This window comes from Pleurodeles waltl, chromosome 2_1, assembly GCF_031143425.1.
Source record: "Pleurodeles waltl isolate 20211129_DDA chromosome 2_1, aPleWal1.hap1.20221129, whole genome shotgun sequence".
NCBI classification, from domain to species: Eukaryota; Metazoa; Chordata; class Amphibia; order Caudata; family Salamandridae; genus Pleurodeles; species Pleurodeles waltl.
In genome coordinates this window covers 905,744,882-905,770,245 of record NC_090438.1, presented here as the reverse complement: position 1 = coordinate 905,770,245, position 25,364 = coordinate 905,744,882, and the positions used below count along the sequence as shown (strand labels likewise).

Below are 25,364 nucleotides of genomic sequence, written 5' to 3'. Positions count from 1 at the left end.
GGTACCCAACTCTTGGTGATAGAGGTCTAGGCTTCATTGAAATTGAGTAGCGCACTCACAAAGATGTGAAAGTAAAGAAGTGTGGAGGAAACATATTAGAAAGTTGGGAATCTTACTGGCAATGGTCAGCTGTAGTGGGAAGAATGAGAAAGGTGTTATGCACACCAGGAGGGGTACTGGCCCAGACTACACCCGTAAGCACTGAAAAGGAGGAGGATCAAGATACTTAGTCTGAATGAGGGCCACTAAACATCTTTAGCTGCCCTTTCACTTACTAATCTAGCCTTGACAGACAAGCGATTCAAAGGGTGGCAAACTACAACAGCTTTGCATGAGAGAACTGAGCATAATTTCACCTGAGAAATTTAATTTGTCTTTAGTTTAAAAAATAACACCTTCACAACGCAGACTTTGGAAAAGTAATATTATTTAACATATTTTCTTTAAATATTTCACATTACCAAAATGTTCAGCTACAATGTTATATACAGATGTCACGAGATACCCATAGGTTGAAGCACCACAGAAGTAGGCAGCTTGGAAAATGGTAACAGGTCTTCATTGACGATATACGAAAACAGGTTAGACAAACAAGACTATTGGCAAAAAAACGAAATCACTTTGTTATAAAGAAAGTAATGGTAAAGGCAGCCTTTTTATTTTCAAGATATCCATGGATGTACAATATATATCGATCTACACTATGTTACAAAAAAGAAGCTTAATGATCATCTGGTTGTATTCGTATACCGGTGACAAATGTAATTGACAATTTCAGCCAGAGAAACTTATATTTACATAAACTACTCATTTATATGCCGCCTTTTACACAGATATGTACACACGTATATTACATTTAAATAAACAAAACTGTCAAGTGTAAGGGAGCACGGTGACAGCATTTCTCCGTTATTTTTTTAAATTTTAAACAGAACTACTGTGATGTGAAGCCTTCAAAACGCTGCACTTTAAACTCTACAACTGGGGTTTCCTTGGGAAATAATAAACCCATGTCAAGCAAAGTGATTTCAGGTTTGCAACACAATACACTTACACAGGCTATTACAAAAAGTTAACCCATGTTTATTAATCTATCAGCTGTCGAAACGCTGTAGATGACCAGTAGCATGCAGTAATATTTTAAGGTGCACTTTTAGAGCGCTATTTACATATAATATATGGCTTCAGATTTCCACAATTCGAACAACTGTCAAAAAGTACATATGTGCATATGGAAAGTGTAATGACATGCCACAGTTTGTGTGCACTTCAATTCTTTTTTTATGTTCACTTAATCTGGTCGAATATCCCACGTTTAATCACCAAATGCTGGTAGATCATTTGGGGGGGAAACTAGGACTCTTCCCATGTCTCACCAAATTCAGGATATCACAAATTAAGTTTAGTTTGAGTTTTTCTTTTGTCGTCATCCACCTGGGATGAAACTGAACTTTAAAGAATTAACAAAAAATACACAGATATGTAAATGTGCATTATAAACGTTATCAACTGCATGTACATTTTTGGTGAAGAACATTTTCCTATTCTTTTGTATTAAAATATATAAAAGGTTGCAGTTAGTAATCAGAAGCGTTGATGGATGTTCGTAATATTAGGCGATCACATTCCGCTGAATGCAAGATGCTTTTACTCTTCACAACCAGATAACCTGTGCGCAGATCAAAAACCAACTGCCTGTAGCAATACCTGAGCCGCTGATTTGTAGGCAATTAATTTCAGATGAACTATTGTCTTTTCGGAATATACAAGTTCACAGAACAAAGACTGTTTAGATATTCCTTGGAAGTTAAAAATCCAAGAGTTTTCAAGTTTTCAGAAGTTCTAGTCTTGAATATAGCTTCGGGGTCAAGTCATCGGAAGACACTTGCCAAGCCACACTGCCAGTCATTTGAGGGTTCCTGGACGACTTCTTCCAAGTTGAGAGCTTGACTGATGTCTTCCCTTTCCTCTTCATCTTCTGGAGGGGCAGTAACCTTATCTAAGGACAAAGAAAAAACACATTTGGTATGAGAACAAATTAAAGGCTGTAATAAAAGAAATTATGGCATTTTACACGGGAACTAGAAAATGTTTTTTAGCTGCTTACTTGGTTTTAATTGGTCTTTCCCGTGCCCAAAAGTGTAGTTTATTGGCAACTGTCAGTCTACGATGGCTCACTGGCTTGCTGTGCTGTAGAAATAGCGAATCCCGATTCCCTTCTAAGAGGAATGTAACTGATGGAGAGTTGGGCATGTGGCTAAACCCGCGAGTATGGCGGTTTCGGAAAACTTCTAAAGTCAGCAGCATGGATGGCTCGATAAAAGGAGTGATTCCTGCCCTGGGCACAAATAACAATTCTGTTGGGACTGTCTGGCCTTGCGGACATGCTGGTAATGAGGTCTTATTGCAGACGTCGAGCATCATTTTCAGGTTGGTTATCTTTTATTTTAAACTTTTTTTCAGTCTGCGGAGGTAATGGCTGCTATTTACTGTTAGAGGAAAGGATGCCCTTTTTAAAGTTTTTACGTGTTTGCTGAGCCAGATGTTTCTAATGTGTCCAACGTGACAAAAACATCATTTTGCTTACTTCGACGATGATAGAAACTCAACTAGAGCCTCTGATGGTGGCAATATGTGACAAGAGGATACAATGGAGATTACAGGATAGGGTTGCACATAGCTCTATAATCCCTATTGGTAGGCATCAAATTGATACAATCAACAAGTTACTTACCTTCGACACCACTCTTTAAGGTGGATACTCTAATCTAACCACAGACTCCTCCGCCTTAATTTCAGGCACCAGACTGCATCTGGATTTTCAAAGCAATTGCTTAAGTGTGGCCACAGATGCTGCCATTAGACTCTGCAAAGGCCTCGTGCACCGCTCTGAAAGTGACAGGACAGTCATATACAGGGGCCAACCCTGAGCAGTGACGTCGGTTTTGTTTTGCACACCTCTACGCTCTCAGCTGTGGACTAATCATGGCAAACCAGAGGAGACAGTGTGCTGAAACGTGGGACCTTTTTACACATACAGGCGTCCGATCCACAGAATGGTGGGGTGGGAGGCCTGTGAGGAATCTGTTGTGTAATAGAGTATCCACCAGAAAGAGCACTACAGAGGGTAAGTTATTTGTTCTTCTGATGGATACCTCCAACTGCAGATTCCTCAGCTTTAGAATCGGTACCATAGCAGTACCACCCAAAAGGTGGAAAATCAGAGAAGATGACTCAGATCAAAAAGTCACGTAGAACAAGGGAGCAGGCAAAACGTCCCTAGACACCATCGATATCTTAGGCAAGGGTCGCTTCCCTGAGAGGCAAATTGTATTTAGGCCATTTCTGCCCCCCTTGAGGGCAGATCAGCCTATTTTTATTAGGCCAATCTGACTCCAAGGGGGGCAGAAACCACTAGACACCAGGGATTTTTTTTTTCTTTTGCGTCAATCTCACGCAAGGGGAGCGACCCCTTAGGCAAGGGTCGTTCCCCTGGGGTGCAAATTGCTTTTTAGGCCATTTCTTTTTCATTAGGCCAATCTGCCCCCAAGGGGGGCAGAAACCACAGGGATTTTTCCCCACCAATTTAACGCAAAGGGAGGGACCCCTGTGGGGGGCAAATTTAATTTAGGCCATTTCTGCTCCACTTGGGTGGCAGATGGGCCTATTTCTATTAGGGCGATCTGCCCAGGGGTGGGGGGGGAGCAGAAATCACTTAGGCACAAGGGATTGGTGTGTGTGTGTTTTGTTTGGGGGGGGCAGCCCCTTGGGCAAGGGTCACTCCCCATGGGGGCACATTACTGTTGGCAAATCTGCCTATTTGTGGAAGGCCCATCAGCCCCCAAGGGGGGCAGAAATCCCACCAGAGACCAGGGAAGATTTTCTTTTCGAAACAAGAGGGTGGGGGTATGCCCATACTCCCACCCCAAATAAATGGGGCCAAAGTTGTTCTGCACACCAGTGGGCAGATAGGGCAATTACCCCCCAATCCACACCCCGAGGGGCACAAAGTCTACTAGATGCCAGGGAATACAAAATAAAAAAATGTGTGGTGGTGGCTACCAACTAGTATGGGCATGGTTATACCCCCACCCCAACTGAAGGGATAACACTCTTTCAGCTCTCCCCCTGCACACTAAAACATATTATCCCCTGGCAAGTAAGAGGACATTTGATCATTTTGGGTTTTGGTTTTACATTTGGGCCATGAGAGCTTGGCTATCTCTCAAAATCGTCCCACTTGGAATGGTGAGGGCTGCACTTTTTGGACTTTGGGATGCTGCTATGTAGAAAAACCACAACACCTAGACACATCTGAAAACTAAACACCTGGGTGAGTCCAGGGTGGTGTGCTTCACATGCACCCTGCACCATTTCCTTGCCCACAATGTCCTGCAAACCTCCAACCTTGCTGGAAATCACACATTTTTTTCAAATTTTTGTGATGGAACCTTCCAGAATCTGCAGGAATCCACAAAATTCCTACCACCCAGCACTGTCATCTATACTGATAAAAATTCTGCCCTATTTGTTTTTTTTTCAAACTGCCCTTTTGGACCCGCTTTGGTTCCCCCTCAATTTCAACATGTTTTTGGCTCTTCCCTGTCACAGGCACTTGGCCCACCTATATAAGTGAGGTATAATTTTTACCGGAAGACTGATGGGAATGTTGGGTGGTAGGAAATTTGTCCCGGTGAGGTGATCCCTTACAGAAATGTGGGAAAATTGTTTTTTTTCATCTAAATTTGAGGTTTGCTGAGGATTCTGGGTAAGAAAACACTGTGGGATCCACACACGTCACACTTCCCTGGACTCCCACAGGTGTCTAGTTTTCAGAAATGCCTGGGTTTGGTAGGTTTCCCCGTATGGCTGCTGAGCCCAACACCAAAAACGCAGGTGCACCCCCCCAAACAACCCCCCCCCCCCCAACACCAAAGAAAACAAAACAGGTAGTTTGGTATTTAATAATTTTGATGTGTCCAGATAGTGTTTTGGGGCATTTCCTTTTGCGAGCAGTAGGCCTACCCACACAAGTGAGGTACCATTTTTATCAGGAGACTTAGAGGTACGCTGAGAGGAAGGACATTTGTGGCTCCTCTCAGATTCCAGAACTTTCTGTCACCGAAATTTGAGGAAAAAGTGTTTTTTGCCAAAGTTTGAGGTTTGCAAAGGATTCTGGCTAACATAACATGGTGTCTAGTTTACAAAAATGCACAGGTTTGGTAGGTTTCCTTAGGTGCCGGCTGAGCTAGAGGCCAAAATCCACAGCTAGGCACATTCCACAAAATAGCTGTTTTCTTTGGGAAAATGCAATGCGTCCAGGTTGTGTTTTGGGGCATTTCCTGCCACGGGCGCTAGGCCTCCCCAGACAAGTGAGGTACCATTTTGATCAGGAGACTTGGGGGAATGCTGGGGGGAAGGACATTTGTGGCTCCTCTCAGATTCCAGAACATTCTGTCACCAAAATGTGAGGAAAAAGTGTTTTTGGCCAAATTCTGAGGTTTGCAATGGATTCTGGGTAACAGAACCTGGGAAGAAACCCAAAAGTCACCCCATCTTGGATTCCCCTAGGTGTCTAGTTTTCAAAAATGCACAGGTTTGGTAGGTTTCCCTAGGTGCCGGATGATCTAGAGGTAAAAATCTACAGCTAGACAGTTTGCAAAAAACACGTCAGATTTCAATGTAAAAATGTGATGTGTCCATGCTGCGTTTCCTGTTGCAAGCATTAGGCCTACCCACGTAAGTGAGGTACCATTTTTTTATAGGGTGACTTGGGGGAACACAGAATAGCAGAACAAGTGTTTCTCTACATTTTTTCCTTCCAAATGTAAGACAGTGTGTAAAAAAGACGTCTATTTGAGACATGATAGTATGGGCACCCCGGAGTTCAGAGATGTGCAAATAACCACTGCTTCTCAACACCTTATCTTGTGCCCATTTTAGAAATACAAAGGTTTTCTTGATACCTTTTTTCACTCTTTATATTTCAGCAAATTAATTGCTGTATACCCGATATAGAATGAAAATCCATTGAAAGGTTCATCTCAATTTATTGGCTCTGAGTACCTAGGGTTCTTGATGAACCTACAAGCCCTATATATCCCCGCAACCAGAAGAGTCCAGCAGACGTAACGGTATATTGCTTTAAAAAATCTGACATCGCAGGAAAAAGTTACAGAGTAAACCGTGGAGAAAAATTGCTGGTTTTTTTCACCTCAATTTCAATATTTTTTTATTTCAGCTGTTATTTTCTGTCTGAAAACCTTGCAGGATCTACACAAATGACCCCTTGCTGAATTCAGAATTTTATCTACTTTTCAGAAATGTTTTGCTTTCTGGGATCCAGCACTGGTTTCACACCCATTTATGTCACTAACTGGAAGGAGGCTAATAGCACCACAAATAGTAACAAGCATTTGCAATGCAACAGGTCTCGCGTTTGCTCATGTTAGAGCTGACAGCGTTGTAAACTCCTAACCCGACTTTTCACCTATCGGCAAAAGTGCATTTATGTACGTAACCCGAAAAGTGCAATTAACTATGTAAAGTGCTCGACTTCTGCCAAGCGAAATCGCGCTAGTAAATTAGAGAAAAAGTAGTCCATGAGCCGGACAGAAAACAGCAAGCCTCGCATGTTTTCTGTACTTGTTCGATGCGCTCGAGGAGGGCTAGCCACTGGAAAAGGCATGACGTATGCATGCCTTCGACTAATGAAAGCAAGCAGATTTTATTAGGCAAGCCCACGAACCAATGGAAAACACTGACGTGATGTTGACAGGGCTCCGAGCCCTTTTCTAAACCCTAAAGCGTCTCGCTGCGATACGCATGTGCGAGCTCATGCAACGCAGGCTCGACCCTAAAAATGGGTTATGTCCCAGTAAAATGCCAATATTGTGTTGAAAAATGTGTTTTTCTGATTCAAGTCTGGGAAGCTGGTGATTTTAATACTGCAAACCCTTTGTTGATGCCATTTTCAGGGGAAAAAAAACACAAGCCTTTCTCTGCAGCCCTTTTTTCCCATGCTTTTGAAAAAAACAAACTTTTTGCTGTATTTTGGCTAATTTTTGGTCTCCTTCAGGGGAAACCACAAACTCTGGGTACCTCTAGAATCCCTAGGATGTTGGAAAAAAAGGACGCAACTTTGGTGTGGGTAGCTCATGTGGACAAAAGGTTATGAGGGCCTAAGCGCGAACTGCTTCCAATAGCCAAAAAAGGCCTGGCACCTGAGGGGAGAAAAAGGCCTGGCAGCGAAGGGGTTAAGACCCTCCGGTGCTTCAGTTTTGATAAGGACACAGTATGTCTTCAAGCATAGGACAATTAATCAAGACAGGGTATGTTTCTGCCCTGCACCAACTTCCCTTTCTTACTACCTTGACGTAGTCAAGTAGAGTGTAGCTTAAAGGATCACATTCACCACTTCTGCTGGAAATCGAAACTGAACAGTTGTCACTGCCCAATCTCTGTGCATGGAGATGTAGACTTTGGAGATTTGGGTTTTGTGAAAGTACTGTGCCCTCTTCCGCTAAGTTTGGTTGCTTAGGACTTAGCACACCCCACAATTGGCATACTGGTGCCCCCATATTAGTCCCTAGTATATGGTACTTAGGTACCCAGGCCACTGGGCCCCAAGGTGTTCCCCATGGGCTGCAGCATGTATTGTGCCACCCATGGGATGCAAAATGGGTCTGCAGGTCTGCCATTGCAGACTGCGTGAAAAGGTGCATGCCTCCCCAAGCCACCGGTATGCTTTGAAGGGCACATTTGGTGCCCTCCTTGTATAAACCAGTTTGCACCAGTCCAGGGACCTCCAGTCCCTGCTCTGGCATGAAACTGGACAATGGAAGGGGGAGTGACCACTCCCCAGTCCATCACCGCCCAGGGGTGGTGCCCAGAGCTCCTCCAGGTGGCCACTAGATTCTGCCATCTTGAATTCAGGGTGGGCAGAGGCCCCTGGGAGCATCTGAGTGGTCAGGTCAAGCAGGTGACGTTACAGCTCCCTCCTGATAGGTGGTCACCCTGCTAGGTGACTAATCCCCCTGCCTGGGCAATTTTGGGTCTCCCTCTTAGGTGGGTCCTCAGCTTCAACATGCAAGATTCCTTCAGGACTCCTCTGCATAGTTTACTTCATCTTCTGGCCACCGGGACTGCAACTGCACCCTCCAGGAACTGACAATCTCCAACATTTCCTTGGCTGTGAATCCTCTGTGGGCGATGAGTCTTCAGCCTGCACAAGAACTAAGAAGTAATCTTCATTAGAGTTATGGAGTCACTCCTCTGCATTCGCAGGCACCAACTGCAACGACGACCGGCTGCCTGGATCTTCTCTCCTCCTGAGCTGCATGGATCCTGCATCACAGGTGGTGGTCTGGAGTGGTCTCCTTGGTCCTCTCTACTAGCTTTCCAACTTGGGAGACGGTAAGTCCTTGCCTCTCCTTGCAGGACAGTCCCCCCTATGCACCGGTACTATTGCAGCAACCAAGGCTTGTTTTGTTCCTCCTCCAAGGGATCTTCATGACATGTAGCCCCGGCCCCCAGCACTCCTTACTGCAAAGCACAGTCTCCTGCCTCCTGCTCCAGCGAATTGGGACTCTTCAAGTGTGCTGAATGGGCCTCACTGTGACTCCTGTGCCTGCTGCCTGTCGGGGCTGCCTCCTCTTCTTGGTACTCTCCCAGCTGTTGAGGGTCACCTCCAACTCTCCTCCTTTGGTTGAGTCCCCTGGGCCTTGCTGGTCCTCTTCAGCCTTGCAAAACGTTCTTCTCTGACTCTTTGCCAAGGCTTGTTGGTGGTTTTCCAGCACCACTGACTGACTGCAGCATGACCGCTGACGTGGGACATCACTTGCATCACTTCTGGAACTCCTCTTTTTCTCCTGTGCTGCACTGCTGACTTTCTTCGTCCACCGTCGACCTGGTCCTGCATCCACAGAAGGGTGGGTAGTGGCTCCTGCCACAGCTGGACACTCCAACTCGAACTGGACTTGGTCCCCTTCCTTTGCAGGTCCTCCTCTGTCAGGATCCACCTTTGGTTTCTTCCAGTCTTGTCTGGGTCTTGCACAGTCCTCTTCCAAAGTCCTCCTGTTGGTTTTAGAGAAAACCAGGTACTTACCTCTTCTCTCCTGGTAGCTAGGGGGCACCCTGGTTCTTACCTTTTGGGGTTCTTAGTTCCTCTTGCTCCCCTCTACTGATTCCACTTCCTTTGGTGGGGGACTGTCTTTCACATTCCACTTTTTTAGTATATGGTTTGGCCCTTCCCTAGGGCACTCACTGCAACTAGAATATGTCTCTACCAGATATTTCGTTACCAAAGGTAAGTAACTTGTACATCTGATTGACTCTTCTAGTTGCAGATTCCTTACCTTAGAATAGATACCCGATCAATGCCATCCTCAGTGGTGGGCTGCGAACTAAGATCATACTAGAAAGTCCTGCAGGACCGAACGACCAAAGTAGCCTCCCCGACGGACCTGACTGTCCAGGCAGTAATGCTTAGCAAACGTGTGCAGAGACGCCCTCGTAGCTGCCTGACAGATATCCAGGCCAGGAACTCCGCGTGCTAACGCAGTGGATGCAGCAGTGGCCCTGGTAGAACGAGCCCGCAAGCCGTCAGGAGGTTGCTTTTTCACCAAAGCGTAGCACATTTTGATGCAAAGAAGCAGCCATCAAGAGATGGTACGTTTCTGCACTGCCTTCCCTTTCTTCGCACCCACACAGCCAACAAAGAGTTGATCGTCCACCCGGAAGTCTTTAGTACGATTGAGATAGAACGCCAACGCTCTTTTTGGGTCCATGCGGTGGAGTCTCTCCTCCTCATGGGAAGGATGTGTGGGTGCGTAGAAGGAAGGCAGACTGATGGACTGGCCTACATGAGACGGTATAACCACCTTAAGAAGGAAGGAAGCTCTAGTGCATAACACAACTTTGTCGGGGTGTACGGACAAGTACGGAAGCTTTGAAGAAAGGGCCTGAAGCTCACTCACCCTGCGAGCAGAGGTGATGGCGATAAGAAAGACAGTTTTGAATGTGAGGAGCCATAAGGGACAATTATGCATAGGCTCAAAGGGAGTACACATCAAGAAAGTAAGCACAAGATTAAGATCCCACTGAGGCATGATGAAGGGAATGGGAGGAAATAAGTGCCTGAGCCCTTTTAAGAACCTACTCACAAGAGGAGATTTAAAGAGTGAGGGCTGATCAGGAAGCCTAAGAAAGGTGGAAATGGCAGACAGATACCCCTTAAGGGTGCCCAATGCAGAGCCCTGCTGGGCTAAGGAAAGAATGAATAGAAGAACCTCTGAAAGAGGGGTAGATAGGGGGTCAACACATTTGTTGGTGCACCATGCCACAAATTTATTCCAACGACAGGCGTATACAGGTTTAGTCGAGGGACGCCTGGCTGCCAAGATAACATTGCAGACTTCGGGTGGAAGGGCAAATGCTGTCAACTGTTGCGGCTCAATCTCCACGCATGAAGGCGGAGGTTGGACAGGTTTGGGTGGAGGACCGTCCCCTGCTGCTGCGACAGAAGATCCGCCCGAAGAGGCAGTCTGAGTGGAGGATCGATGGACATGCTCAGTAGCTCTGGATACCACACTCTTCAAACCCAGTCCGGAGCCACCAAGATAACTTGAGCCCGGTCGCTCTTGATCTTCTTGAGAACTCTGGGCAGAAGAGGGATAGGCAGGAAGGTGTAAAGGAGGCCAGAGTTCCACTCGAGACGAAAAGCGCCTCCGTGCGAGTGCCGCCTTGGAAACTCCAATGCGCAAAATAGCTGACATTGCGCGTTCTCTGTGGAGGCGAACAGATCTAACCAAGGCTCTCCCCACTTGAGAAAGAGACCTTGTGCCAACTCCGGATGGAGACGCCATTCGTGATCAACAGTGCTTCGGCGGCTGAGTTTCTCTGCTCTGGCGTTGAGAGAGCCCGCCAGATGTTGAACCATCAGGGTAATGCCCTGATATTCCAGCCATGTCCAGAGGCGTAGTGCCTCCTGACTTAGGATCCTGGACCCTACTTCTCCTTGTTTGTTGGTGTACCACATGGCGGTAGTGTTGTCCGTGAACACCTGCACCACTTTCCCTTTAAGAGAGGGAAGGAATGCTTTCAACGCAAGTCTGATTGCTCGGAGCTCCAGCATGTCTATGTGGAGTCCGAACTCCGCCGGAGACCAGAGGCCTCTGATCTCCGCCTCTGCCATGTGGCCGCCCCAACCCAGAAGCAACGCATCTGTTACTATTGAGAGATCTGGTGGGGAAGGGAGAGGGATCTGCCATTGACCCAGTTGGGATTTGAAAGCCACCACTGCAGGTCTGTCGCAGTCCCCTCCAAGTTCTGGACCATGTCGGAGAGATTCCCCTGATGCTGCGCCCACTGGAACTTCAAGTCCCACTGCAGAGCCCGCATATGCCACCTGGCATGTGTTACTAGTAGGATGCAGGAGGCCAAGAGGCGCAGCAGCCTCAGAGTCTGTCTCACCGAAACCCAAGACCAAGGCTGAAAGATCGGAATCATAGGCTGAATGCCTTGGACTCGCTTTTGGGGAGGATAAGCCCGAAACAGCACTGTGTCCAGAACTGCCCCGATGAAAGGGAGTGTCTGAGAGGGAGTCAGGTGTGACTTCGGCACGTTGATAGTGAACCCCAGCTGGTGCAGAAGGTTCGCTGTAGTCTGGAGGTGTGAGGCCACTGTCTGGGGCAAAGGAGCCTTCAACAGCCAGTCGTCTAGGTAGGGGAAGACTGAGACCCCTAACCTGCGCAGAGGAGCTGCAACCATCGCCATCACTTTCGTGAACACCTGAGGGGCACTGGTAAGGCCGAAAGGGAGCAAGGTAAACTGAAAGTGCTCATGACCTACAACGAATTGGAGGTAACGTCTGTGGGCAGGCAGGATGGGGATGTGGAAATAAGTGTTCTGCTAGTCCAACGCTACCATCCAGTCTTCAGGTCTAAGGCAGACAGAAGCTGAGCCAGGGTGAGCATTCTGAACTTCTCCTTCTAGAGGAAGTAGTTCAGGTCCTGAAGATCTAGGATAGGGCACAAGCCTTTGTCCTTCTTTGGTATCAGACAGTAGTGGGAATAACAACCACAACCTACTTCTGGCACAGGGACCCTTTCTATAGCTCCCTTGGCCAAGAGAGCCGCGACTTCCTGGCGGAGAAGCACCAAATGATCCTCCGAAAGGGGATGGAAGGATGGTGGCAAGTGTGGTGGTGCTGATTCGAAAGGGAGGGAGTAGCCCTTCCGAAATATTTGTAAAACCCACCCGTCCGTGGTGATATGTGCCCAGTGGGGCAGGTGATGGCGGATTCTGCCACCTACTGGGCGGGAGTGAGGGGACGGACTAGGAAGGTTTGGAGGCTGCTGCGGGGGCAGGGGTGGACTGGACAGACCTCTGGTTCCCTGTCCCATGACCAAATGGGATTCCACGTCCCCGGCCACGCATAGGCTGTCCAGCGTGCATGGCCCGGTGGCTGGGTTGAGGACGCGACAGGGCGCCCCTTCCGTGGCCACGAAAGGGACGAAAAGCAGACTGTGGGGGGCATGTGGCAGCAGAAAGGCCAAGGGACCGAGCCGTAGCCCTGGACTCCTTGATATTTTGATTTTGAGAACCTAGGAAAGTGCACTAGTGCTCCAGTAGAAGTACAGTACACAAAGTTTATTTGCCCATATGCTTAACAATGTTTACCACATAAACTTCTTTACAAAGTGTAATTTTATGTTTTGGGGGGAAGGGATTAATTTTTTTGAATTTGTACCTTGACTAAAATAAGATTGATGCTGTAGTTCAAAGATCATTTTTAATTCAAATTTCGTTTTAAGACAACATATTATTTTAACTGACAAACTGCGGTTTTGGTTTTAACCTTACACGAAGATGTTATTTCCAAGCATGTTTGATGTTCAATATACATATTAATCAATTTCATGACAACGTGGAAAATAAGCTGTAATAAAGTGGATTATTATTTAGGATGGGCAATTGCCCACCCTCAGGGAATAACATTGCTTGTCAGGGTGAACCTCTAAATTCACTAAATTAATCTGAGTTCAAACCACTTGCAAGCTATGGCACAGAGCATACAGGCTTAACATAGGGCAATGTGTGAATGATTTATGTAGTACCAAAATAGTTATAAAGTCAAAACCTAAATAGTCTATGGAAGTGGTAGACCAGGACTGAAATGCAATTTCAGGTCGAATGACAGAGCCTTGGCCTGATACACCAAGTGGATTGGTGTCAGCTTAAGGCTGGAAATCAAAAGGTTTGAAAAAGTTTCTAAGACTCACTTCAGAAAGGGACTTTGTCACTTTTTATAAGCGGACTCTCTGAAATTCTTATAAGTCACAGAGTAGAATGGAACTTTGTAATTTCTTAAGAAGAAAAAAAATCATCTAACCGGGACACCACTGAAACTTTCCTAGTTGCTGTGGAACCAAAGATTGGTTATGTGAAGTGTGTTGTTACAGCTGCTGATCTGGAGATTTCTCAATGAAAATTGTCTAACTTCCAATGCAGAATGGCACATTGTGACATTTTCGAATGTGCAGGGAGCTCTGAGCGGGACGAAGCTGAAATCCAATCTGACGATGTGGAACTCCTGGTCGAATACTTCTTCCAGAGTGCCACGCAGAAACTCTGAAGGAAAAGTTTTCAGAAGTTTCCAAAGTTTCTTCTGCTGCCCAAAGAACCACAGGACTACACTCCTAAGGCCTGCTGGACCTCAGTGGCTAAGATAAATTCAAGTATTTCGACCATCACTTTTTTGTACACTTTAGTGTGCCACAATAAGTGAGACGGGTATGCCCAGATGTGGGTCTGTGCACACTCTGCCACCGGAACCAAGCTGTATATGGCTGATGAGCCGATAACTAGTGCGAAACTGGTCCTGGGCTACTTTTTTTCCGGTTCAGGGAAGACCTGGCTTGGCAGTTCCGACCGGACTGTTCCGACTGGAGCAGGATCAAGGCTGATTTGTATATAGTTGGGTGCAAAGTGAGGTGGCATGGTGTGCAAAATAATGGTGGATTGGGATGCGACCCAAGTAATTACCAGTGGCTGAGATTAATTTAAGCATTCCAACCATCACTTTTTTGTAAACCTTTTTGTATACTTTACTGGATCTCAGGGGAAGGCACTTAGGGCCTCTGAGTTACTCTGTCACTACCGTGATGGATATCCCACCAACCAAAATCTAAATCTCATAGCATATAATGAAATCTACATTTTGGAAGATGGGATATTCGTCACCGTTGTGACTGAGTAACTTAGACTCTCAGAGTGTCAGGATGAGGCCCAAAGCACAGGATTATCGTGGTACAGCTCCACTGGTACATTTCCCGCTGGTCCAGTTCCCACAGGTCTGCTGGGCACTTCTAAGAAAATGCCTCTTGCAGCTTGTTAAGTGCCTATAGACACACTGGAGGTCAGTTAACTGACCTCTGCAGTCCACATCTTAGCCCTGGGTACAAGAGAGCAGTTCCAGTTCTTGAGGGCTTTTCTCAAATCAAAGGCAACAGGCCCAGTCCTCTTCAGATCTTCTGAAAGTCCACAAAGTGTTCTGAGAATTGCGTCTTGGGGTGACATATTTATGTCTGGAAGTAGCTGGTGGGTGCCTGTGTTTCCTGGCTCTTCCCTAAACAATGGGATACAACTTCCTGGGGTATCTTTAACCACATTGGTAGCAGTTCCTTTTTGCCCCACTGAAAGAATCCTAAACAGAGCACCTTATTCCCAAAATCCAAGATGGAGAATCCATTCTGCCCCTGTGCAGAGCCTGTGTGCCCAGCCAGAGGTATGGCTAGGTTAACAAGCAGCCCACTTCTATATAGACTCTTAGAAATAGTTCTCAGGCTACCTGCCAATCTGAATAAGGGAACAAAAGGTTGCTTTCTCCAGGTTGCCTCTTCCATGTATTTGTGAAAGGGCAGACCCTCTCTCAAGTTAGTGAAGCTCCTGGGTCCACCCTAATTGGTCTTCCAGCCAAGGAGAAGAGAACCACATACCCATGCCCAGGTCGTTGCCTCTGTTGTGAGAGCAGTTTTCACATCTCTTTCAGGCCAAGTATAGGGTGGGCAATTGCTGGAGCACTAAAGCAAGTTAGCCTCCAGCAGTTTCAGGCAGATAAAGGTAACGTTCTAAAACTAACAAAGTATGGAAAAAAACGTCCAAATAGGTATGAGGTGTTTACAGACCTCAATGCCAGGCTGGAGGAAGAAAACTTTTTCTTAGCAAGCTGACCCAGTCTCTTGAATTCCCTATCCGGGGGAGCGGAAGGGAAGGCACCATGGGAAGTGGAGGCCTGGACCACCAAGCTCTCTGGGGTGGGGTGTTGGGTGAGGAAACTAGGATCATTAGGAGATGGTCTTTGGCGGTGGCCAATTGTCCTATTAACAGGAGCCCCTGTGCTGGGTTTGGACCACGTCCCCAGCAGGACATCAGTGAGGGCTTTGTTAAAGGGTAACATTGGTTCTGATGTGGAAACCGCCGGCTGAAGCACCTCAGTCAGGAGGTTAGTCCTGACTGGCACCTTAGGCAAATCTAGGTCCAAGACCTCAGTTCCACCATAGCATATGAAGCTCCCTCCTCCGTAGCCAAAGTAGGAGGTGAGAGCATGCCAGCATCTGCAGAAATATCCAGTCCACTGGCTTCCCCTAGTTCCTCATACCAGTCCATATGTTCCAACCATATTCTAAAGGGTCATAAGACCCTTCCCATTCCTCACCTGTACCTGGTTGATCAAAATAAGCCTCAGGCACTGATCTAGCCCCTGTCCACGCCGTTGAAGTCGGAATCGTCATCATACGACATCATTACGGCTCCGGATCATCTGGAAGGAGGATGAGGCTCTCACCACCGGTGGAGCATCGACGTCTGGAATGATACCAGAGGAGGCCAACTGTGTGCATTCAGTGCCGTTCCAGTATCGGATCCAGGAGTCCCCAATGGCGCTGAAGCAGCCAGTGTGGAATCCAATGAGGCCCTTACAGACCCCGCAGAGCCCAAAGGCACCCCAGAGGGGGAACCCCGCTCAAAAACAAGATGCATGGCCTTGTAAAACTCCTTGAGTTGAGGGGAGGTTGCTCCGGCTCCCAGGAAGGGGGGGGGAGGCTCGAAGTCGGCCTTGGCACCGGTTTCGCGGAATCGTGCCTGGAACGTCAGTGTTCCTGAGACCCCTTGTCGCCCGACGGTCGTGGCAAAGTCAAAGTTGGCTTGGACGACTTCTTCTTTTTGAGCCTCTTCCCTGGGTGCCTGGAAGACCTAGAGTGCGACGAAGTGGACATAGGGCTCCTGGAGTGGTCCTGAGACCTCCTCCTCGAACGGGAAAATGACCTTCTAGGAGGCGCGCCAACCGAAGTAGACTGCTGGGCTGCCATAAAGATGCTCTCTCAAAGCTTTTGGGCCATGGCCCAGCAGTCGGAACACGACTTCGAGTTGTGGTCTCTGTCAAGGAACCAGAGACATACCTGATGGGGGTCCATCACCGACATGGTACGATGGCATGATCCACACAGCTTGAACCCCGTCTTCCTCTCTGTTATCCTCGAACAGACTTGAAAAATCTTTGATAAAAAGGTTGAAAAAAGGTCTGCCAAAAAAAGGCAGAGGGTATCTGGAATCCGGACCTGGGCTTAACCAACGCGGAAGGAAAATAACTGACGTACACGTGATGGGGTGGTGCCTTTACAGGCGACCGTAACCTCACAGACGGCTACAACGACGCCACTAGACTGTGTGCGCAGGGTACTGCTCAGCAAAAAATTCCAGATTCCAATCTGACACAAGGAAATTCTAAGGAAAGCAATCTGCAGCTAGAAGTCTCTATCAGATACTTCCAATATATTTAATAAAAGCCAAACTTCACCATTGTACTGGATTTTAATAACTGTAAAAACGTGTCTCTGAATAGAATCTGTAGCTGATGCAGGTCAAATTTTACACATTAAAGTATGCATGATATACTCTGACTTTTCCGAAGTGCCAGTTACAGGTTGACTAGCGACAATGCCGTTTGGTGCCTAGTCATTGGGGCAAAATCCATTTCTAATGTTGTTCATGTTCCACTCTTAAATATTATGCAACCTACCTTGTGGGCAGCAAGATGTGCTTATGGTTAACATATAACATTTGAAATGAGGTGTTCCTACCCATCAAAAGTGTTATTTTTATTGTGCAGTAAAGTTAAAGCTGCTGCTGCTGCTGTCAAGCTATACAGGATAAGCTTTTCACTGTGATTGTAATGGATGGCACAATAGGTGCTGCGGTCTACAGATGCCATTTAATTTTCCATGCCATTCGTGTATTTCTGCGTCATATAATATGGCCTTTTAGGAAAGTTAAGTGCACCATTCAGTTTATGGCTATTTCAACATGTTTAAAGTGGGAACTCAGGCACTCTACGCCTGTTTAGCAGGGGTAAAGTACACAGAGGTCTAAGTCTAGCAAATATAGGGTCCAGAAAATGATAAAAAATCTGAAGTGACCATGCAGAAAGGGCACATTTCGTAAATATGTTATTCTAAGAAAGTGGTAGATATTATCCTTCGGGCTCATCATTGAACATATCATTCAATATTTAATCCAAAAAGGAGCTGGCCCCAGACATATCACATAGGCATTTTGTTCACACCATTTTGCCATTCTTATTCACCCTAGCCATTAGAATGTTTAACAGCCTTGAATGCAACATGCCATTCAGGCTTTGGTGTAGTGACCCAAGAGACAAACACATTTAAGGATTGGAGCACCAGGATAGCCGTGAAAATACTCTCTTGCTCATCATGTCTATTATTTTGATTCTCTGGTGGAATAGCGGAAAGAGAACGTAGAAGGATTTTGTTTGCCGAGCCTTGGACTATTATACTCTCTGGAATAGGGTACTCTGTAAGGAAAAATATATCACCTGGGGCATGTCTGTCAACTATCAATCAGACAACTCACTGGCAGATTCTAGCAAGGCTTGGCCCAGGCTTTCATAAACATCTCAGACTAGGCTTCATTAAATGTCAATACATGTATTGAAGTAAAAAGCCCAGTCTGCAAGTTTTTCTGTGTTTCTGCTGCTGTAATATGCAAATCTAGCAGTTCTGCAGGACACCGCCTCAAAAGAAGCAGTTTATTTTGTATGAGCGTAAGAGGTGAGTTAAACTCCATCCTTGGTAAAGCATAAAAGCCACGTGTGTCTTGTAGGTCAAGATAAAATTCAGCATTAGTAACATGGGTGGACCAAATGGTCTGCCCCCCCAACCCCACATTTCAGTGGGGAACATGCTCAACACCCTGAAGAGCATCAGAGTCACAGCCAAAGATGGCTGTCATCTTCCTGAGATACTGCCTCTGAGGTATGGGGATAAGAGGAGCATCTTCCTCATACTGAGATTGAACCTTATTTTGGAAAAATGCAATATTGTGTGCAACCTAGCCAAAGTTGGTTCTAGATCCACAATCTGAGCCAGAGCCTATGGTAGCGTCAACAAAGAGTCAAGAGGTACCCCGGTACCGGAGGCAGAGCAGGCTGAGGTGGTACAGGATCAGCTGGCATCAGGAGACCCATTCAGCAGTGGCTTAGGCCCAGACAGATCTGTGTAGGGACAGCAGAGGAATCTGGAACCACCCGGAAGACCTGCAGCAAGGCCTCTCTAACAGCCACACTTTTCAGTAGAATTATGATTGCTCAGGGAACTGCCGGCACATTAGCTCTGTGACTGGATTACGAACAATCGATCTTGAAGCCTAAACCAGACCTTTACCGCACTTTTAGACTTGTTTCGGGACCTAACCTTTGTCTTACTTGAAAAAGGTGAATGGGACCAAAGCAGAAACATAGCATGCAGCAGATTGACTGTTTCTCTTATGTTATGTGACACAGACTGCTTCAGGAAGCATTTGTTGCAGGACTTGGAGAAATGCAATGTTTGGTGCCTCTGCAGCAACAACAGATGTGCAGGTCTGTGACAGACAAATATTTCTGGCATTGTTCAAAACTTGTAGTTCAAACAATGTGAATCTTCTGCTAGAAGCATTCATCAGGAATTGTGCTCTCCAGACATTACAAAATGGATAATAAATTAGAGGTAAAACATTCAGTGATTTGAATTGTTTGTAGACTGGCCAATAATTTGACAGCGACTCCACCAGGATGTTTCCTCTGCCATGGGGAATAGTGAAACATATTTGGGGGCTGAATTCACTAATGTGTGTACACACTGTTTTTAACCATATCTTTTTCAGGACTGGCATGACAGGCTTCTTATTCCCGTTATCAAACTAGGAACAGCAACACCTGATGTGCCTGCTGAGGCAAGGGGGGGTAGATGCATCTTCTTATGAGGTGGAATGAGTTACTGTCCAGTGCTGGGGACAGCGAATGAAGACTCTCAATTAGCTCAGCAGCCATAGCTGGGTTAACAGTGAAGGACAAGGTGCCACTTGAGTGAGGAAAGCCTGTGATGCGCAACCAGTCAATTATCTTTTGGTGAATCAAGAGGGTGATCAACTGAGATAATACATATTTTATCTCATTAATGAACAGGCTCCAAAATGCATTCTGTCACCCAATATGGATGACTAAATTCCCTTTGCAAGGTAAAACTTTGGTGTTCGTATGTTACAAGAGAAATTCTGATATTTGAGATAAAGGGTGTACATTTTAAAGGGAGGCATACGCAGCAAGGGCCCACACAAAATAGAACAACACTGCAAAAGAAGATGCACTCAAATTGGATCTGCAGAGAGACCACGTCTGAGTGATTAAAGCAATGTGTAGACTGTGGTCTTCACCTTTTTAATCACGACTACAATGCTAAAAGTTTTTTTTTAAGGTGCCTGTGATGTAAAGTGAATCTAAGATTTCAAGCAGTACCAGTGCCCTAAAGCCCCCTGCTCTGAAAGACCAACGCAATATAAACCTATGCACATTTAACATTTTGGGCCTGATTCTAACTTTGGAGGACGGTGTTAAACCGTCCCAAAAGTGGCGGATATACCACCTACCGTATTACGAGTTCCATAGGATATAATGGACTCGTAATACGGTAGGTGGTATATCCGCCACTTTTGGGACGGTTTAACACCGTCCTCTAAAGTTAGAATCAGGCCCTTTGTGTTTCCCGCAGCTGAGGGAATATATTTTCCCTGCAGTAGACATCTTCTACAGTCAAATGGAATTTAGTAGTTCTTTATACTTCCCAGACAATCTAGAAACAAGACCAATCCACCCTTTTTAAGGAGTAACTTTATACTTCTTACTGGAGTAGGCTGATCATATAAAATTATTATGAACATTTGAAAATGTATGGGTTTGTAGCTGTTCTGTGCATTTTACAAGGCTACTAGAAAACAATACCCCCTTTGGGGCTCCTATCACTAAAATTACCATGGTGGATTTTTCAACATTTCCACATCACAGGTGTACTTTACAATTCTAAAATTTGAACTGTATTCTATGAATCAAAATGTGCTATCTAGAGATACAATAACTGAGTACAAAAAAAGATCTGTGAACGGGGAATACATACATGTTTAGCTATGTGAAGGGCTTTTTAAAAAAACGTGGTCTGACTGCGTAATGATGAATAATAACACATTTAAAATATGTCACTTACCAGGATAGCCATGAGCTCTAAACATATGGAGTTTCATATTGCTTTTCTGAGTAAATCTCATTGAACAGAAGTCACATTCATAAGGCCTCTCTCCGGTGTGCATTTTCATATGCACCTGCAGCGCACTCTTCTGGTTAAAGGCTTTTTCACATAGATGACACTGAAATGGTCTTTCCCCTAAAAAAACAGAAGCAACTAATAAGCTAACTTAGTTTTATATAACATGCAATACTTTGAAATACTATTGAAATGTGTTAGACTTATAAGGAAATTATAAAGCAGAACATGCTAAATAGGGCCGGACTGAGGACCCAAAAGAAGTCCTGGCAAAGATGTTCAAAGCAGACACGCCTCCCTCCTCTGCTCACACTTTTTCCATCCATTTATTCTCTTTCTTGTTCCTTTCCCCTCTCAATTCCTTCTCTGATCTCTTGCACACCGCTCCCATCCCTATTTTTGTTAAAGCCCCACGTGCCAGCTGCAATTAATCTCTGGGGATAAAAATAGCATTGACTGAAACCCACCACGGTAGGCCTGGAACAGGCATATGTTGTCTGGGCTCTCCTAGGCTAAAACTTTGCTCCTGCCAGGCGGGAGCAATGAAAAAATTGGCTCCCGCCCAGCTGGGAGCAAAGGTAGTGAGCAGGCTCCTGCCAGCACCCAGTATGGTGCTGGCTGGGGTGCAGGCTAGAGATGCAGGGGCCCTGGGGCTTCCTCTGCTGCCCCCACAAAAAAGTTTGAAATATAAAAAAAAGAATAGTAAGTGAACACTTATTTATTTCACTTTTCCAGACAATCAGCGCCTCATAAGGCCCTGCAAGGGCCTTAAAAAAAAAAAAATATATATATAATAATAATATATATATATATATATATATATATATATATATATATATATATATATATATATATATATATATATATATATATATATTTATATTTAGATGCTGGTTGTGCTCTTGGAAAGGACAGAGGCATCACCAAAAAATTTGTGAGGTTGTGGAAGGCTGCAGGGAGTGCGGTAGCCCCTTCAGCGAAATTAAAAAACAACTGGGTCGTTATATCTATGACCCCGGGTGAGCTTAACATATTTTTTAAAGCACGCCTAGCTGGAGCTCTGTGCTCTTCAGCTGGAGTGCTGGGCCCTGTTCTAGTTTTTATGGCTACTTTTGCAGTCAGAAATTTTTTTTAAGACTCTAAACCATGTTTCAAAAAAACAAAAAAAAACTTGAACAACATAATTTAGGACAATCACTTTTGTAAAAAAAAATGTTAGTGTGTATAAAATGTACATTAGAATTAGCAATGATTTGTTTTATTTAAATATTAGATCTGCTTCATATTTATATTGGTGTGCTGACCCATTGATAAAGCCAATAGGCTCACATTTTACATTTTAATTCAGTAGTTCTGTCTTACTTAAAATGACACTGTAACATCACATAGTCAACCGTGGACAACGACAGTGGGAGTCTGGCATACAACACTCAACACCATGCGCGTACAGCCAAAGGTGGGGAGTTGGGTGTCAGTGAGGGGATGGGTGCGGAGAATGGCCGTCCAAGCTGTGCATAGTAATGGACATTCAATTTCACAGTAAAAAAAAAAAAAAAAGGTCACATTAATGTTATAGTTAGCTGTGGTAATATTTTACTTTGTATTAGAAAAACTTAGAAATTCAGCCCCTCCCCCCAAAAAAAAAACGTAGATTAAAGGGTGTAAAGAAATGGCTCCCTGTTGCAGTTACCCCCCACTTTTTGCCTGATACTGATGCTGACTTGACTGAGAAGAGTGCTGGGACCCTGCTAACCAGGCCCCAGCACCAGTGTTCCTTCACCTAAAATGTACCATTGTTTCCACAATTGGCACACCCTGGCATTCAGATAAGTCCCTTGTAACTGGTACTTCTAGTACCAAGGGCCCTGATGCCAAGGAAGGTCTCTAAGGGCTGCAGCATGTCTTATGCCACCCTAGAGACCCCTCACTCAGCACAGACACACTGCTTACAAGCCTGTGTGTGCTAGTGAGAACAAAATGAGTAAGTCGACATGGCACTCGCCTCAGGGTGCCATGCCAGCCTCTCACTGCCTATGCAGTATAGGTAAGACACCCCTCTAGCAGGCCTTACAGCCCTAAGGCAGGGTGCACTATACCATAGGTGAGGGTACCAGTGCATGAGCATGGTACCCCTACAGTGTCTAAACAAAACCTTAGACATTGTAAGTGCAGGGTAGCCATAAGAGTATATGGTCTGGGAGTCTGTCAAACACGAACTCCACAGCACCATAATGGCTACACTGAAAACTGGGAAGTTTGGTATCAAACTTCTCAGCACAATAAATGCACACTGATGCCAGTGTACATTTTATTGTAAAATACACCCCAGAGGGCACCTTAGAGGTGCCCCCTGAAACTTAACCGACTGTCTGTGTAGGCTGACTAGTTCCAGCAGCCTGCCACACCAGAGACATGTTGCTGGCCCCATGGGGAGAGTGCCTTTGTCACTCTGAGGCCAGTAACAAAGCCTGCACTGGGTGGAGATGCTAACACCTCCCCCAGGCAGGAACTGTGACACCTGGCGGTGAGCCTCAAAGGCTCACCCCTTTGTCACAGCCCAGCAGGGCACTTCAGCTTAGTGGAGTTGCCCGCCCCCTCCGGCCACGGCCCCCACTTTTGGCGGCAAGGCTGGAGGGAACAAAGAAAGCAACAAGGAGGAGTCATTGGCCAGTCAGGACAGCCCCTAAGGTGTCCTGAGCTGAAGTGACTCTAACTTTTAGAAATCCTCCATCTTGCAGATGGAGGATTCCCCCAATAGGGTTAGGATTGTGACCCCCTCCCCTTGGGAGGAGGCACAAAGAGGGTGTACCCACCCTCAGGGCTAGTAGCCATTGGCTACTAACCCCCCAGACCTAAACACGCCCTTAAATTTAGTATTTAAGGGCTACCCTGAACCCTAGAAAATTAGATTCCTGCAACTACAAGAAGAAGGATTGCCCAGCTGAAAACCCCTGCAGCAGAAGACCAGAAGACGACAACTGCCTTGGCTCCAGAAACTCACCGGCCTGTCTCCTGCCTTCCAAAGATCCTGCTCCAGCGACGCCTTCCAAAGGGACCAGCGACCTCGACCTCCTCTGAGGACTGCCCCTGCTTCGAAAAGACAAGAAACTCCCGAGGACAGCGGACCTGCTCCAAGAAAAGCTGCAACTTTGTTTCCAGCAGCTTTAAAGAACCCTGCAAGCTCCCCGCAAGAAGCGTGAGACTTGCAACACTGCACCCGGCGACCCCGACTCGGCTGGTGGCGATCCAACACCTCAGGAGGGACCCCAGGACTACTCTGATACTGTGAGTACCAAAACCTGTCCCCCCTGAGCCCCCACAGCGCCGCCTGCAGAGGGAATCCCGAGGCTTCCCCTGACCGCGACTCTTTGAACCTAAAGTCCCGACGCCTGGGAGAGACCCTGCACCCGCAGCCCCCAGGACCTGAAGGACCGGACTTTCACTGGAGAAGTGACCCCCAGGAGTCCCTCCCCCTTAACCAAGTGGAGGTTTCCCCGAGGAATCCCCCCCTTGCCTGCCTGCAGCGCTGAAGAGATCCCGAGATCTCTCATAGACTAACATTGCGAACCCGACGCCTGTTCCTACACTGCACCCGGCCGCCCCCGCGCTGCTGAGGGTGAAATTTCTGTGTGGACTTGTGCCCCCCCCGGTGCCCTACAAAACCCCCCTGGTCTGCCCTCCGAAGACGCGGGTACTTACCTGCAAGCAGACCGGAACCGGGGCACCCCCTTCTCTCCATTCTAGCCTATGTGTTTTGGGCACCACTTTGAACTCTGCACCTGACCGGCCCTGAGCTGCTGGTGTGGTGACTTTGGGGTTGCTCTGAACCCCCAACGGTGGGCTACCTTGGACCAAGAACTAAGCCCTGTAAGTGTCTTACTTACCTGGTTAACCTAACAAATACTTACCTCCCCTAGGAACTGTGAAAATTGCACTAAGTGTCCACTTTTAAAACAGCTATTTGTGAATAACTGGAAAAGTATACAGGCAATTTTGATGATTTGAAGTTCCTAAAGTACTTACCTGCAATACCTTTCGAATGAGATATTACATGTAGAATTTGAACCTGTGGTTCTTAAAATAAACTAAGAAAAGACATTTTTCTATACAAAAACCTATTGGCTGGATTTGTCTCTGAGTGTGTGTACCTCATTTATTGTCTATGTGTATGTACAACAAATGCTTAACACTACTCCTTGGATAAGCCTACTGCTCGACCACACTACCACAAAATAGAGCATTAGTATTATCTATTTTTACCACTATTTTACCTCTAAGGGGAACCCTTGGACTCTGTGCATGCTATTCCTTACTTTGAAATAGCACATACAGAGCCAACTTCCTACATTGGTGGATCAGCGGTGGGGTACAAGACTTTGCATTTGCTGGACTACTCAGCCAATACCTGATCACACGACAAATTCCAAAATTGTCATTAGAAATTCATTTTTGCAATTTGAAATTTTTCTAAATTCTTAAAAGTCCTGCTAGGGCCTTGTGTGTTAAGTCCCTGTTTAGCATTTCTTTTAGAGTTTAAAAGTTTGTAAAAGTTTGAATTAGATTCTAGAACCAGTTGTAGATTCTTAAAAAGTATTCCAACTTTTAGAAGCAAAATGTCTAGCACAGATGTGACTGTGGTGGAACTCGACACCACACCTTACCTCCATCTTAAGATGAGGGAGCTAAGGTCACTCTGTAAAATAAAGAAAA

The 25,364-nt window shown here is 46.0% G+C and overlaps 1 protein-coding gene across 3 annotated transcripts in view; it reads right to left on the bottom strand.

The window, feature by feature from the left end:
* Window positions 1-407: 407 nt before the first annotated feature.
* ZNF236 (zinc finger protein 236) overlaps window positions 408-25,364 on the bottom strand; it is a 1,086,161-nt gene continuing 1,061,204 nt past the window's right edge. For 2 of the 3 annotated variants that reach the window (XM_069218833.1, XM_069218835.1), the window contains 2 exons: window positions 20,598-20,774; window positions 408-1,999 (listed from right to left, as the gene is read on the bottom strand). In XM_069218833.1, coding sequence (XP_069074934.1) covers window positions 1,872-1,999; window positions 20,598-20,774 — 305 coding nt within the window. In that variant the 3' untranslated portion in view covers window positions 408-1,871. The remainder of the gene's footprint in view (window positions 2,000-20,597; window positions 20,775-25,364) is intronic. The other variant, XM_069218834.1, reaches the window with a different exon arrangement.